Below are 11,846 nucleotides of genomic sequence, written 5' to 3' on the forward strand. Positions count from 1 at the left end.
GAATTAAGCCCTTAAGATACACAAAGGATTAGTAGAAACAATTCTTATGGACCTTGCCATCAGAAACCCCAAACCTTCTGCTCACACTATTGCTTGAACCGCATGCTTAGTTAGGGAGTTATTTTCAAAAGCATTTAGGTGTCACACCTAACTAACACATACATCAGGTACTCTTTTATTCATTGGCCTCCCAAGCAAAATAGCACATCACTCGTGCACTGAACACACAAGCTATGAAAGTCTTGACATCGAAAGCCCATGGTCACTGAGTGTCTTGTTGTCACGATAGCAGTAGTTCTGGGAGCCTAGAGAGCTCAACCATCCGGACAAGGCACAGGCGGGGTTCATGGGGAGCCAGCATGGCCAAGCTAGAGGACACGTGGTGGTGTGCACTAGGGAAGTGCACACACAATTAAGGGGCAGTTGGCTAAGTGTGGCTAGGTAGCCTAGAATAGAAAAGAAGGGTGTCCAAGTATGGTTGAAGGGGGTCATGTAGTTGGTGTGGTTGGGTGGTGAATCCGGGAGCTCTTGGCCTTTGTTTTGGAGGTCGGTTGGTTCAACAGACCTAAAATTGGTATCAAAGCAATAACAGATCCTTCGTAACCCTATAGAGTCACAACACCACATAGCAGCACTACACACAGGTAAGTAAAAAATAGCCCAGATATAGACGGTAGTGTGCATCAACCCAACAGCATCCCAGCTCCTTCTCTCTTTACCTGTTGCGCAGCGTGGCTAAGTCATCATAGTTGCTAGAGTAGCTCACACCCGTGTTTTTGTAGCAGAGTAGCCGGAGCAGCCCACAATGTTTCTACAACCCTGAGTAGAAGAAGACTGTGGGCTGCTGACTCCCGTGTAGTTTGACGTCGTCCACTTGTTGCCTATCTTGCTTGGCTGTCGACAAGTAATATCTGAGTTCATAATTTTTTTTATTTAAAGGAATCAAATTCTTTATAACCCTTTCAAAGGTTAAAACCTTTGCAACTTAGGTTATTCTTGCAGTGGAGCTTTCAAGTGGCGTTTTGGGATTTGAGGGTGCTTTTTAACATCGACTTTCAAATTCCAGCATCGCACAACACCAACAAATTCACTTCGAGCTAATACTTGCAATTGTTTTCCAAGAGCTTGGACTTGAGGTTGGTTCTTGTGTGCATTCTCTTGCATTGCATTTATAGGGTTCATATAGAATCTAATAACCCTCATGAGTTTGGAAGTGGAGGTCCTAGTCGTTTGTTGGACATGGGAACGTTGGTTGATGATCCCGATGTCACGACGATGATAGATAATGACCTTCTTGATGATCATTTGGTCAGTACTAAACAGTTTAAAGCTCTAGAGTCCTGTACTTTAGACATTGAAGCCAAGTATGATAAGATACTTCTCTCTCTTCAGGAGTTAAAGAATAATATGTAAGCTTCTACCACCATAAGTGCTTCAATGGGAGGGATGCCCGTAGCTCCCGCCCAAGGGGGCAACATGAATGTTGGTACATCTCACCTTAGAGATACTATTGCTATTCTAAAAGACATGAAACCTCGGAAGGAAGATAGCTAGTCCGATGAAGAATGAGCTTAAAGGAAAGGGAAAGACCTTCATTTGGGGAGATTCCCAGCAAAGAAGTTTTGAAAAACTTAAGGTAGCTATAGTTGCGTCTCCCTTTCTAAAAGTGGTCGATTTGAATCAATCCTTTGCAGTAGAGAAAGATGCAAGTAATGATGCAGTAGGCACATTCATCTTACAAGGGGGGAAACCTATTGCATTTGAAAGTAAAAAGTTGGACAAAGCTCAACAAAATTATTCAGCTTATGAAAGGGAGTTATATGCTATTATTCATGCCTTAAAGAAGTAAAGGCATTATTTATATGGTTCCAGATTTGAGATTCGGATCATGATAGCATCAAATGGCTAACTAGTCAAAGAGAGTTGAAAGGATGCAAAGCTTGATGGGCATAGTTGCTCCATGAGTTTTCAACTTAGATATAGAAAAGGACGTTACAATGTGGTAGTTGATTCACTGAGTTGCATGCCCATGGTTAACGAGTTGAGTTTTACTCAAATTAAGAGTGATTTTTTGGAATCACTTATGGGGAAGTGTGTTGATGATCTGCATTATGCCCATGTGTGGAGTGTCGTAGAGAAGAGGGATCCCTTGACTATAAACAAATATAGCCCCATTAACAAGACAGACACTTCCACTAGCGGTAAGTCTCGAGAGATGTCTCAAAGAGACATGTCACTTATAAGTGATGAAAGAAATCATGGAAGAATTTTTCTATCGATAACGGTTACTTACTTTACAAAGGTAGAGTATGTATACCTTCAGACTTAGACATTAGGTGTCGTATTTTATATGAATGTCACAATAGTCCGAGTGGTGCTGGTCATCCTGGATATGCACTAGTTAAGATACAATTTTATTTGTCTGGCTTAAGTAAGGACGTCCAAGACTATGTATTAAAATGCCAAAAGTGTTAGGTTAATAAAATAGAACGCCTAAAAGTAGGTGGTTTACTAAGTCCACTAGAGATTACAAATGGCAAGTGGGAGAGTATCTCAATGGACTTTATAGTTGGATTACCTAAAACAAACAAAGGCCACGTTCGGTTTGGGTAGTCGTGGATAGATTGACAAAAATGTGTCAGTTTATTCTAGCAAAAAACGACAGTGACTACGCTTGAGTTAGCACGGTTGTTCATTGAGAATATCTATCGAGACGACTATATAGGTTACATGCTGATATAATTAGTGATAGGGATACAAAGTTTAATAGTCATTTTTGGCATGATGTGTTCAAGAGATTGGACACCATGCTAAGTTTCAGTACGACTGATCATCCATAAAGCGATGGTCAAATCGAGAGAGTCAACCAAGTCCTGGAAGACATGCTACGAGCATATGTAAGCAAAAAGCAAACCAATTGGGAATAATATTTACCCATATTGGAATTCACTTATAATAGTGCCAAACATTCAATAACGAGATTTAGCCCATTCATGTTGATGTATGGTTTTCAACCATGAGCCCCAGTGGTGGCCGTTGGACTTGAGAAAGAAAAGATATAAAAGGTTAAAGATTTTCTTCAATTTCTCCAAGAGATGACGAAAATCACGAAAGATAATGTTAAGAGAGCATAGGATCGTGCTAAACCTTATGCAAACAAAGATCATAGACATATCATTTTTGAAGAAGGTGAAAAGAGTTTTTAAAGGCTCCTAAACACTCCGAATCTTTGAAAACAGGAAGAAGTTCAAAGTTATCTCCAAGGTATTGTGGTCCATTCACAATGCTTAAAAAAGTTAGTAGTGTTTCTTATAAGTTAGCTTTGCCAAAAAGCTCTAAAGTTTATCTAGTTTTTCACGTTAGTAGACTGAAACAGAAATTGGGAGATGACGATAATCTCGTCAGTCAAGAGATCCTAGTAGAACTTATCAAACCCCCATCCTTACCACACGAACCAGAAAAAGTCTTGGATTTTCAAGAGAGAAGAACTCGACACTCTGTACGACAAGAGTTTTTAGTCAAGTGGAAGAATAGACCAGAAGAAGGTTCTACTTAGGAAAAGGTAAGCACACTCAGATAAAGGTTCCCAAAATTCATTTTCAAGGACTAAAACTCCTCTTAAGGAGGGAGTAATGTCACGACAGCAGTAGTTTTGGGAGCCTAGAGAGCTCAACCATCCAGACAAGGCACGGGCAGGGTTCAGTGGGAGCCAGCATGGCCAAGCTAGAGGACACAGGGTGGTGTGCACTAGGGAAGTGTTCACACACAATTAAGGGGCAGTTGGCTAATTGTGTCCAGGTAGCCTAGAATCGAAAAGAAGGGTGTCCAAGTATAGCTAAAGGGGGTCGTGTAGTTAGTGTGGTTTGGTGGTGAATCTAGGAGCTCTCATCCTTTTTTTTGGAGGTCGGCTGGCTCCAGCAGACCTAATACTTACACAGCATGAGAAAATTGCTTTGGGCAGCATGACTAGGACACTAACACTACGTGGTGTGGCATTAAGCACAAAAACTTGTTGAGACCCAGGCACCAACACTTGAAAATTTCTAAAGGAAAATTCTTGAAACAATTCGACTTCATGAATCGCTGATCCGACTTTAGGATTGTTTACTTTTTGGATCGCCAACAAACATCTGGAATTGTCATCATGGATTGACGACCCTACCTCTATAATCGCCACATGATCCAAGTTTTGGAGTTGTTCGATCACTTGCTTCTAGAATTAGTTAGCTCAATCTGTGTGATTATCAGATCCAACGTAAAGGATCGGCGATCTAAGATTATGCCACATTTTCAAGTGGGGGTAAGTCAACTTGCACTGATTCGACCCTATTATGAGTTTTGGTGAGCATACGATCTAGCTATCAATTCGAGTGGTGCAGACTAGGCCTTCCTTGCCCCTGTGCCTCAGCTACAATATTTTTTCAAAGGTAGGCACCATATCATTGCTTTGAAGATTGGTTTAGGTGCATATCATTGAGTAGAGAGTTTGTGCATAGGTGTAGACGCTTGCACATTGGATGTGGGAACTCAGATTTTTGCAAGTTTAGTGTGTAGACAATGAAGCTATTGAGTGAGACCCCCCCCCCCCTAGTAGCTAGCTAGCAGGGCAAAGAACATCATCTACAATACTCTAACTTTTGTAATCACATGTAGCAAGTGTACAAAAATATGAGAATGCCTTAAAGGATGCACAAGAGGCAGGGTAAAAACATGCAAAAGAAGCCAAGGTCTTCCATGTTGTGATGAATGGATTGTACTTGATGATGACAAGTTTTGTTTTTGGGTTTCCAATGGTCCATTAAACACTTTCCTCTCAGTGCACCTGTTTTGCTGGCGAAACAGGTCAAATTGTAGGTCAGAGTGCATCGCTCTTTCTCTCTCTTCCATACACACTTTTGAAACACAAGTCTGAGGTGTTCTATATGATCGTCACGCTCTTGTGAGTGAGCACAAATTTGAGCGTGTTTTCCAAGGAAATACCCTTACAGCATCATCAACAACTATAAGAGTGAGTTGCTATAATTTGGTGGTTAAATGGGGAAGCTCAACTCATAACTCAGGGGTTTTTGCTCGGAGAATGGTAATCCCCCATGTACCCATAGGCAAGTACTCCCAGAAATGATTCTGGTAAGAGTTATGTGAGCACTTTGGCTGTATATGTCATAGGGTATCCCACTGTCGTACCTTCCTCATCAACATATGTTGTTTGATTAATGGCGTATTGGTAACACTTGCTCACTAGGGGTGCATTAGGGAATCGAAACGATCCCTGAAAGTCCCTAGTAATATCAATAATTGTGTAAAATTTGCACAAGGCATCCTCATATCACACCATTCCTTCATTGTTGACTCTAAACCTCCTCCAGAAGAATTTATCAATAACATTAGGAAGCTGAGTCCTTACTACCTCTGTTTGAGCTCTGGTAACTTTTTGCAATCTTCTGGCCTTTCTATCTCATTTGTCATGGTCTAACCTTCTCATTGTCCCCTATTGGGATATACATCATCCCATCTGAATCCAGATAGAATTCCTGGTTTAATGTCAACGAATACACAGCCTAGGGGCGGTAAGGTGTTGAAGTCCCATGCATGAGGTGCTGGGTTCAAAACTTGCTGGCTGTTTGACGGCAGAATGAAAAAGCACACACGCACACGAGCACAAAGATTCCCAAAAAAAATGAACTCCTAGTTTCCACTAGCCGCACCAACAACACCACTCATGGGTTGTCTAAGAGGTTTGGCTCAATTATATGCATTGACAACATTGGCCATTTAAAAGTAGCTTGGTCGTGTCAATGAAGATTGGGGCTTGGTTAGTTGTGTGGAAGTCGTAATGTTGTAAGATGTATGTCGTGGCCCTTATCTCACCCATTGGTCTTCTAGCTTGGGACCTTTCAGCTTCTTTCGAAGGAACACTACACGCTCTCGTTCAGCCATATACAAGTTTGGATGCTAAATTGGGCTAATGCCCCCCCCCCCCCCCCAAATTTTATCTGGTATCCTTTGTTGAAGGATTCCCGGTTTACTTCCGAACTAGAATAAAAAACTAGTAGGGTGGTTAAATCGACTAGTAGGGTGGTTAAAAAACTAGTAGGGTGGTTAAATCGACTCGTAGTCATGTACCACTCCCTAGCATTGGCACGTACGATAATGTTTCGTGTTTGAGTATGATGTTGCAATGATTCGGCCCGAACATAAATGCATAAGTACTCGGTCCAACAACAAAATCACTTACTAAAGTTCTTTTTATGATTTTTTTCTGATTTTATGATATTTTGGGTTTTTAGAAGGTTTCATGTTTTTTATGGTTTTTCTCCAAGATTTAGAGTCTAGGTTTGAGGTGATGGTCCTAATTCCCTTACGCAAGTTGTTTTTTTCTAAGTTTGAGGTGTTTCTGGAATTTTAGCTCAGTAGGATCTGTGATCCTACTTGGGTGATTCTCTAATAATCCTATTTGAAATGATCCTAAACAAAACGATACAAGAACATAATGATTCTACTTTTGGGATTGTAGCAATCAGACCTTGGATGATGCTACTCTTGGATCATAACGATCCTAGTTGATTCATGATATGGGCCTTGGATAAGAGATTGCACTTCTTAGATCATACAAATTCAATTATCACCCAATTGTCAGTGTCAGGTCGGCGGAGCCTCGATTGTGGTGTAATTATTACGCTGTCTGAAAATATCCCCTGCAGATTTGGCAGGTACTCTAGCACTGATCCCCACATTCATGATCGTTATATGACTAGCTCATAAATGTGCATGCTACTGTCGTTAAGTCAACAATCATGCCATTCTTGTGGTCAAATCAATTCGACTCTTGGGGTTGAATCGGGGACGATTTTACACCAAACAATCCTACTAATAGGATCGAAACGATCTGACTGGGAAACGATTCCACTTTACAACAAGTCCTTTCTAAGCTTTTTTTTTCGTGGTTTTTTTCTTGGTACTAGCTTAGCAATAATTCCAAGAGAGTTACTCTAGCATGCAAACATCAATATGAATGAATAATTATTGCGAATCAATTGAAAGAATGGGCCAATCTTTACAGTGAAAATTTTTCTAGTTTAGCCTATTAGCCTAATTAATATAATCTAATACTTAAGATGTTAATGGAAAAGCCTCACAAATTAGATTACTATCCGGCAACTTGCAAGGGGGAACTTAACTCGACCATCCATCTCCACCAATAAGCAATAAGCAAAAACACAAGAAGGGTTATGAGTTAGGAAAAGCTCAATCAAATCAAACATTTTTCTCTTCTAATCACTAAAACACACCTTTAACTCAACACATAATCACTCTACCACAAGTTTTGCAACTCATGGGAAAAGTAAATCAAACAATGGATCAATAAAATGCTACTCAACTGGCCATCCATCTCCACCAATAAGTAAAAACAACAAAAAATACAAGAAGGGTTAAAAGCTCAATCAAATGAAACCTTCTTCTCTCCTAATCACTAAAACACACCTTCAACTCAACACATAATCACTCTACATGCTTGGACCTTCATAACCTAATCACTCACCTCATGAGGGAGAAGTTAGCAAGCTTCCTCTCTCTCTCTCTCTCTCTCTCTCTCTCTCTCTCTCTCAATCACATTCCACAGCTAGCTAGTCAGAAGAAAGAACCAAATAAGCTCACCCCAAAGCGTGTGCATGCGTGCGCACACACACACACTTAAGCACTCACACGTGCAAGCAAGCAACTCAATAAGGCTCCATAGCTAATGACTAACATAAACATGAAAGTAACTCAATAAGCACTCACACGTGCAAGCAAGCAACTCAATAAGGCTCCATAGCTAATGACTAACATAAACATGAAAGTAACTCAACAAGACTCCATAGCTAATGACTAACATAAACATGAAAGCATGCAAGAATCAAAAGAGATTAAGATAAGCAAGAATGAAGGAGCTCCCAAGCTTGAGCTCAAATGTAGATTGCATTATCAAAAGTGTCTTTACACACTCCCATAAGTCTCTTATATACAATTGGACTTTGCCTGATCGCCCACACTTATGGGGTATCCAAAGCATGTTCCCAATACAACTCAAGCCTAGCCACCTTTTGTTAGAATGGTAGGCCTTTGGCCATGTACAATGTGAAACATGTTAGCTGGGGTGAGGATTACAAGGAGTGTACGGAAAGGAGTAACAGATGTCTCTCTCTCTCTCTCTCTCTCTCTCAAAAACACACACACACATCCCTCAAGGTAGCTTGGAACATTTTTTCGCCTAATTTTTGTGTCTCATTTGGCAGGTGAGAATATATTTGAATTAAAAATTCCCCCCAAAAATAATCTATAAAAAATTGTGAAAGGGTACGACTAATCAAAAGGGGATGCAAGAAGGGAGAAGGCAAGAGAAACAGGATGGAAGGAAATGCATGCGTGGAGGAGGAGAGGTATGCATCGCGTGCAGTGCATCCACTGCAGGCAGATATTGTCCGGGCGGCACCGCTCCACCATCGAGTATGTCTACTGTGAGAGCTGCTGCCGCTACAAGCTCCACCGCCTTGAGGGCCAGATCGCCCGCTTCCGGTCGGCCGCCCAAAAAGCTAGCCAGGAAGAGAAAGAGTACAGACTCGCATCCAAGAAAGCCCAGTTCCTTAGCAACTGGAACCATGGCCATGGCAATGTCAACGATGGTGACGATCCTATCCCTCCCCTTTCCGATGTTGTCCTTCAACCTTCTGACGGCCCCAGCGTCCACGCCCACAGAGCCATCCTGGTAAGCAATCTCCTACCATATCTCAGCGGAGAGTTAGTGTTTCCTCAGATTGAGGTTTTATGGAGAGTTAGGGTTTCCTTTTTCCGGTGGAGATATGGGAGATTGGAGAGTTTGGGTGGTTTTCTATGTTCTGTGGAGATTTAAGTTTTCACTGCTATGTGAAGATTCAAATCAGTGGAGAGTAAGGGTCCTGTTGAGATGTAGAGGTTTTCTGTATATGTGGAAATTTGAAGATTTTAGGCTTTCTTTGATCAAATAGTGATTTAGGGTGTCCATTAGAAGTGGGAGCTTTATGATGCATCCTGACAACGGAAATTTGCAGTTGCGTGAGCATTATAAGGAAATCAAAGAGTAACATGATGTTGCAACAACCTGCTTTACGGCATTGTGGGTTCAAATTTTGGGACTCGCAATCCATCTGTAGGTTTTTTACTGTTTCGCACAAATGTAGAGAAAATATTAAGTTCCAACCTCACCCCCACCAGATTCCTAAGGTCTTGCCAGCCCATAATCTCTTTTGCTGGGCTGACCTCATCCTGCGGGATTTCTTGAGTCTTGCCGGATGGTTTTGCTTTATAAAATTGTATCAGTGTGCATTTGTGAGGGCTGGAGATGGAAGTGACACTCTTGTGCAACTGGCAAGGCTGCTGCAAGCTGCTGGTATCTGCCAAAACTCCTCAGGATAATGGAAGCTCCATGGGAGGATGGGGCCCATTTTCAGATCCTGGCAGAATCACATGTGTAGTATGAGGCTCACTAACTCACTTATCTTGTGTTAAAAATAGGGGGGACAGGTTGTGATATCTTATCTCAGGAAACAACATTTTAAATATACCTGAAGGTATGACTCTCTCAAGCATAACATCAAGCCAAGCTGCAGGTTGAGCTTGTATTTGTCATCTGAAGGCACATCCATAGTCTCAAGGCAGTACATTTCTATCCATAGCCATGAACTTCGACGTGCTTTTCACACATGGTCTATTCTGTCCATGTTCCTCGCTTTACAGTTCCTACATTAGAGCCTTTTGACCTCTTCCTGTTCTGGCCTATTGCAGACGTCGACGTGCATGAGATAGGAGGTAGTGACGCATGTGACAGTCCCTAATTGAAGTGACTGATCAAGGACGTTTAAGGGCTTTCAGCACTAGTTGGGCTACTATTAATGTCAAAATAATGAATAGTGCCCGAAGTTTTAGAGCTTACTTGGCTTACAATATATTTTTTCTTATACGAATCTCCCTCACATGCAATGCCCTTCCTTTTACAAGGGTTTCTCTATTTGTATATGTCGTTCTCTGGACAGTTGTTTTAGGCTGGGACATGCCCTACTTTTAGACTGCAAACCAGGGTTTCCCTGCTTTGTGGTTCCCTTTTACAGACCAGGAAGGCTTGCATTTTTGGTCTTCAGAGTTTCTCTGATTTGTGGTTAAGGTTTACTTTGCAGGCTGGGAAATCCCCTGCATTCAAAGCTATTTTTTGTAGCCCGAATATGCAGGGAGAATTGAAAGTGCAGACCCCCATTCTCATCAAGATAGATGACATGTCCCATCTAGTGCTCAAAGCATTTGTCAGGTTCTTCTATACAGCCACTATAGACCCCGAAATAATGGAGAAGCATTCAACATCGCTCTACTGCGCCGCAGAAAAGTATGGTGTGAAACTGCTGAAGAAGTTGTGTGAGGAGTGGATTACAAATAATGTGTCCGACCAGAATGCATTAAGCACCCTGGAGTTGGCCAAACAATATGATTCGGAGGTGGTGAAAGATGCAGTGCTTCATGCTGCGTCCTTACACATTGACAATATACCATCTTACGCTGAATACCGGACATATGTGGAGAAAGACCCGGGTCTACTTGTAGAGCTTTATGAAGGAACGGTGAAGATGATGTGCCGGAAAAGGAGCCGGAAGGGTAAACTAAAGCTATAGCGAAACTCATTCATGTTGTGTTCCCAAGCCTTTGTTTTCAAGTCTACAGTTACCAACAGATTGGCACGCATTAGCAGATATGGTTGGAGATTATCAAGCTTTAACGCCATCCAGGCTATCAGAAGACTGCGACAGTACTGGTAATGATGCTCACTCAGCTGCATGATTAGCAGCAATTGCCCTTCCTCATGGTAAGTATATCTTTTCTTGTCTTTGTTGGTAGGAGTTTGTTTAGGGTTTGCCAACCCTTGTACCAAGCTTACTATCTCCGCTAGCAGGGTTGCTTCCCGCATACTAAGTTTTTGACCTCGTTCTAGAATCTGTTTGAACCAAGTTTAGCCATGAGCTTGTCAAACCACAAGTTGGTTCTTTCATGTAGAGATTCTACCTTGCTTAATTGCTTCTGACTCTATTTATTTCCCTCTCAAATGCAGGTGCAGGCTCACAAATCTTCCTTACAAGTTTTGAGACACATGGTTTGGTCTTTTATTGGGTCACGAGAAAACACAATGCATCCACTGGGATGGGGCTTCTAAACATAGAGATTAAAATGAACGACCTTGTTTGTTTAGTGTGCACACGTCAATGAATCAGACCAAAAGAAAGTGTCTATCTATATTTATTCATCACACTACCTTCAATCTATTGTTCTAGGGAGAAGTAAGTGGGCGTTTTAAGAGGGGATGTCTTACTATGGTAGAAGCTCCTGTAGCAACAGTACAGGTGCTGATCACGTTCAATTCATTTGGCTAGGAGATATGTATCACTCCTTACTTGATGATGATAGTGCACAAAAAATTTGTTAAGGGATAGTTAGGAGTTGTAAATGAGGTCATGGTTCCCACAATTCATGTTTCATATATATCGCTGATAATATTCATGTTCAATCACAACCAAGCGTAGAGGCTATCAAGGACACTTATCATGTACAAACTCTTTCCCATCTAGTCTGATACTGCCTAGACATCATGTCCTCATTTTGGCAAGGGAATTAGGTCTGGTCTATGTTGGTAGAGGTCACAGATCCAACTATCTTGGGTAACATCCTTGTCCCATCTCTTCTTGCTATTGAGATTCTTTGATCTTTCACATCCTTCACAAGTTAACTTGGAGACAAGGGAACGACGACAACAATACTACCATTTGGCTTGTGTGTGATTTAGCACCAAT

At 41.5% G+C, this 11,846-nt stretch overlaps 1 protein-coding gene across 2 annotated transcripts; it reads left to right on the forward strand.

The window, feature by feature from the left end:
* Positions 1-8,365: 8,365 nt before the first annotated feature.
* On the forward strand, positions 8,366-11,449 carry LOC147633294 (BTB/POZ domain-containing protein At4g08455-like). 2 transcript variants are annotated; one of them, XM_086806334.1, is made up of 4 exons: positions 8,366-8,746; positions 10,191-10,659; positions 10,754-10,816; positions 11,111-11,449. In XM_086806334.1, the coding sequence occupies exons 1-4, from the start codon at positions 8,399-8,401 to the stop codon at positions 11,263-11,265; spliced, it is 1,035 nt and encodes a 344-aa protein (XP_086662460.1). In that variant the 5' UTR covers positions 8,366-8,398; the 3' UTR covers positions 11,266-11,449. The 2 variants fall into 2 exon arrangements, with proteins under 2 accessions (XP_086662460.1, XP_086662461.1); XM_086806335.1 differs by having other exon boundaries at positions 10,754-10,867; positions 11,111-11,235.
* The last annotated feature ends 397 nt before the right edge of the window (positions 11,450-11,846 follow it).

Source organism: Cibotium barometz, chromosome 12 (genome assembly GCF_041138505.1).
Source record: "Cibotium barometz isolate CiBa-2024 chromosome 12, ASM4113850v1, whole genome shotgun sequence".
NCBI lineage: Eukaryota > Viridiplantae > Streptophyta > Polypodiopsida > Cyatheales > Cibotiaceae > Cibotium > Cibotium barometz.

Coding starts and splice junctions, on each gene's coding strand:
- LOC147633294 (XM_086806334.1), top strand. CDS start 8,399: ATGCATGCGTGGAGGAGGAGAGGTATGCATCGCGTGCAGTGCATCCAC. Junction 10,660..10,753: donor CCGGAAAAGGAGCCGGAAGG/GTAAACTAAAGC, acceptor ACGCATTAGCAG/ATATGGTTGGAGATTATCAA. Junction 10,817..11,110: donor AGAAGACTGCGACAGTACTG/GTAATGATGCTC, acceptor TCTCAAATGCAG/GTGCAGGCTCACAAATCTTC.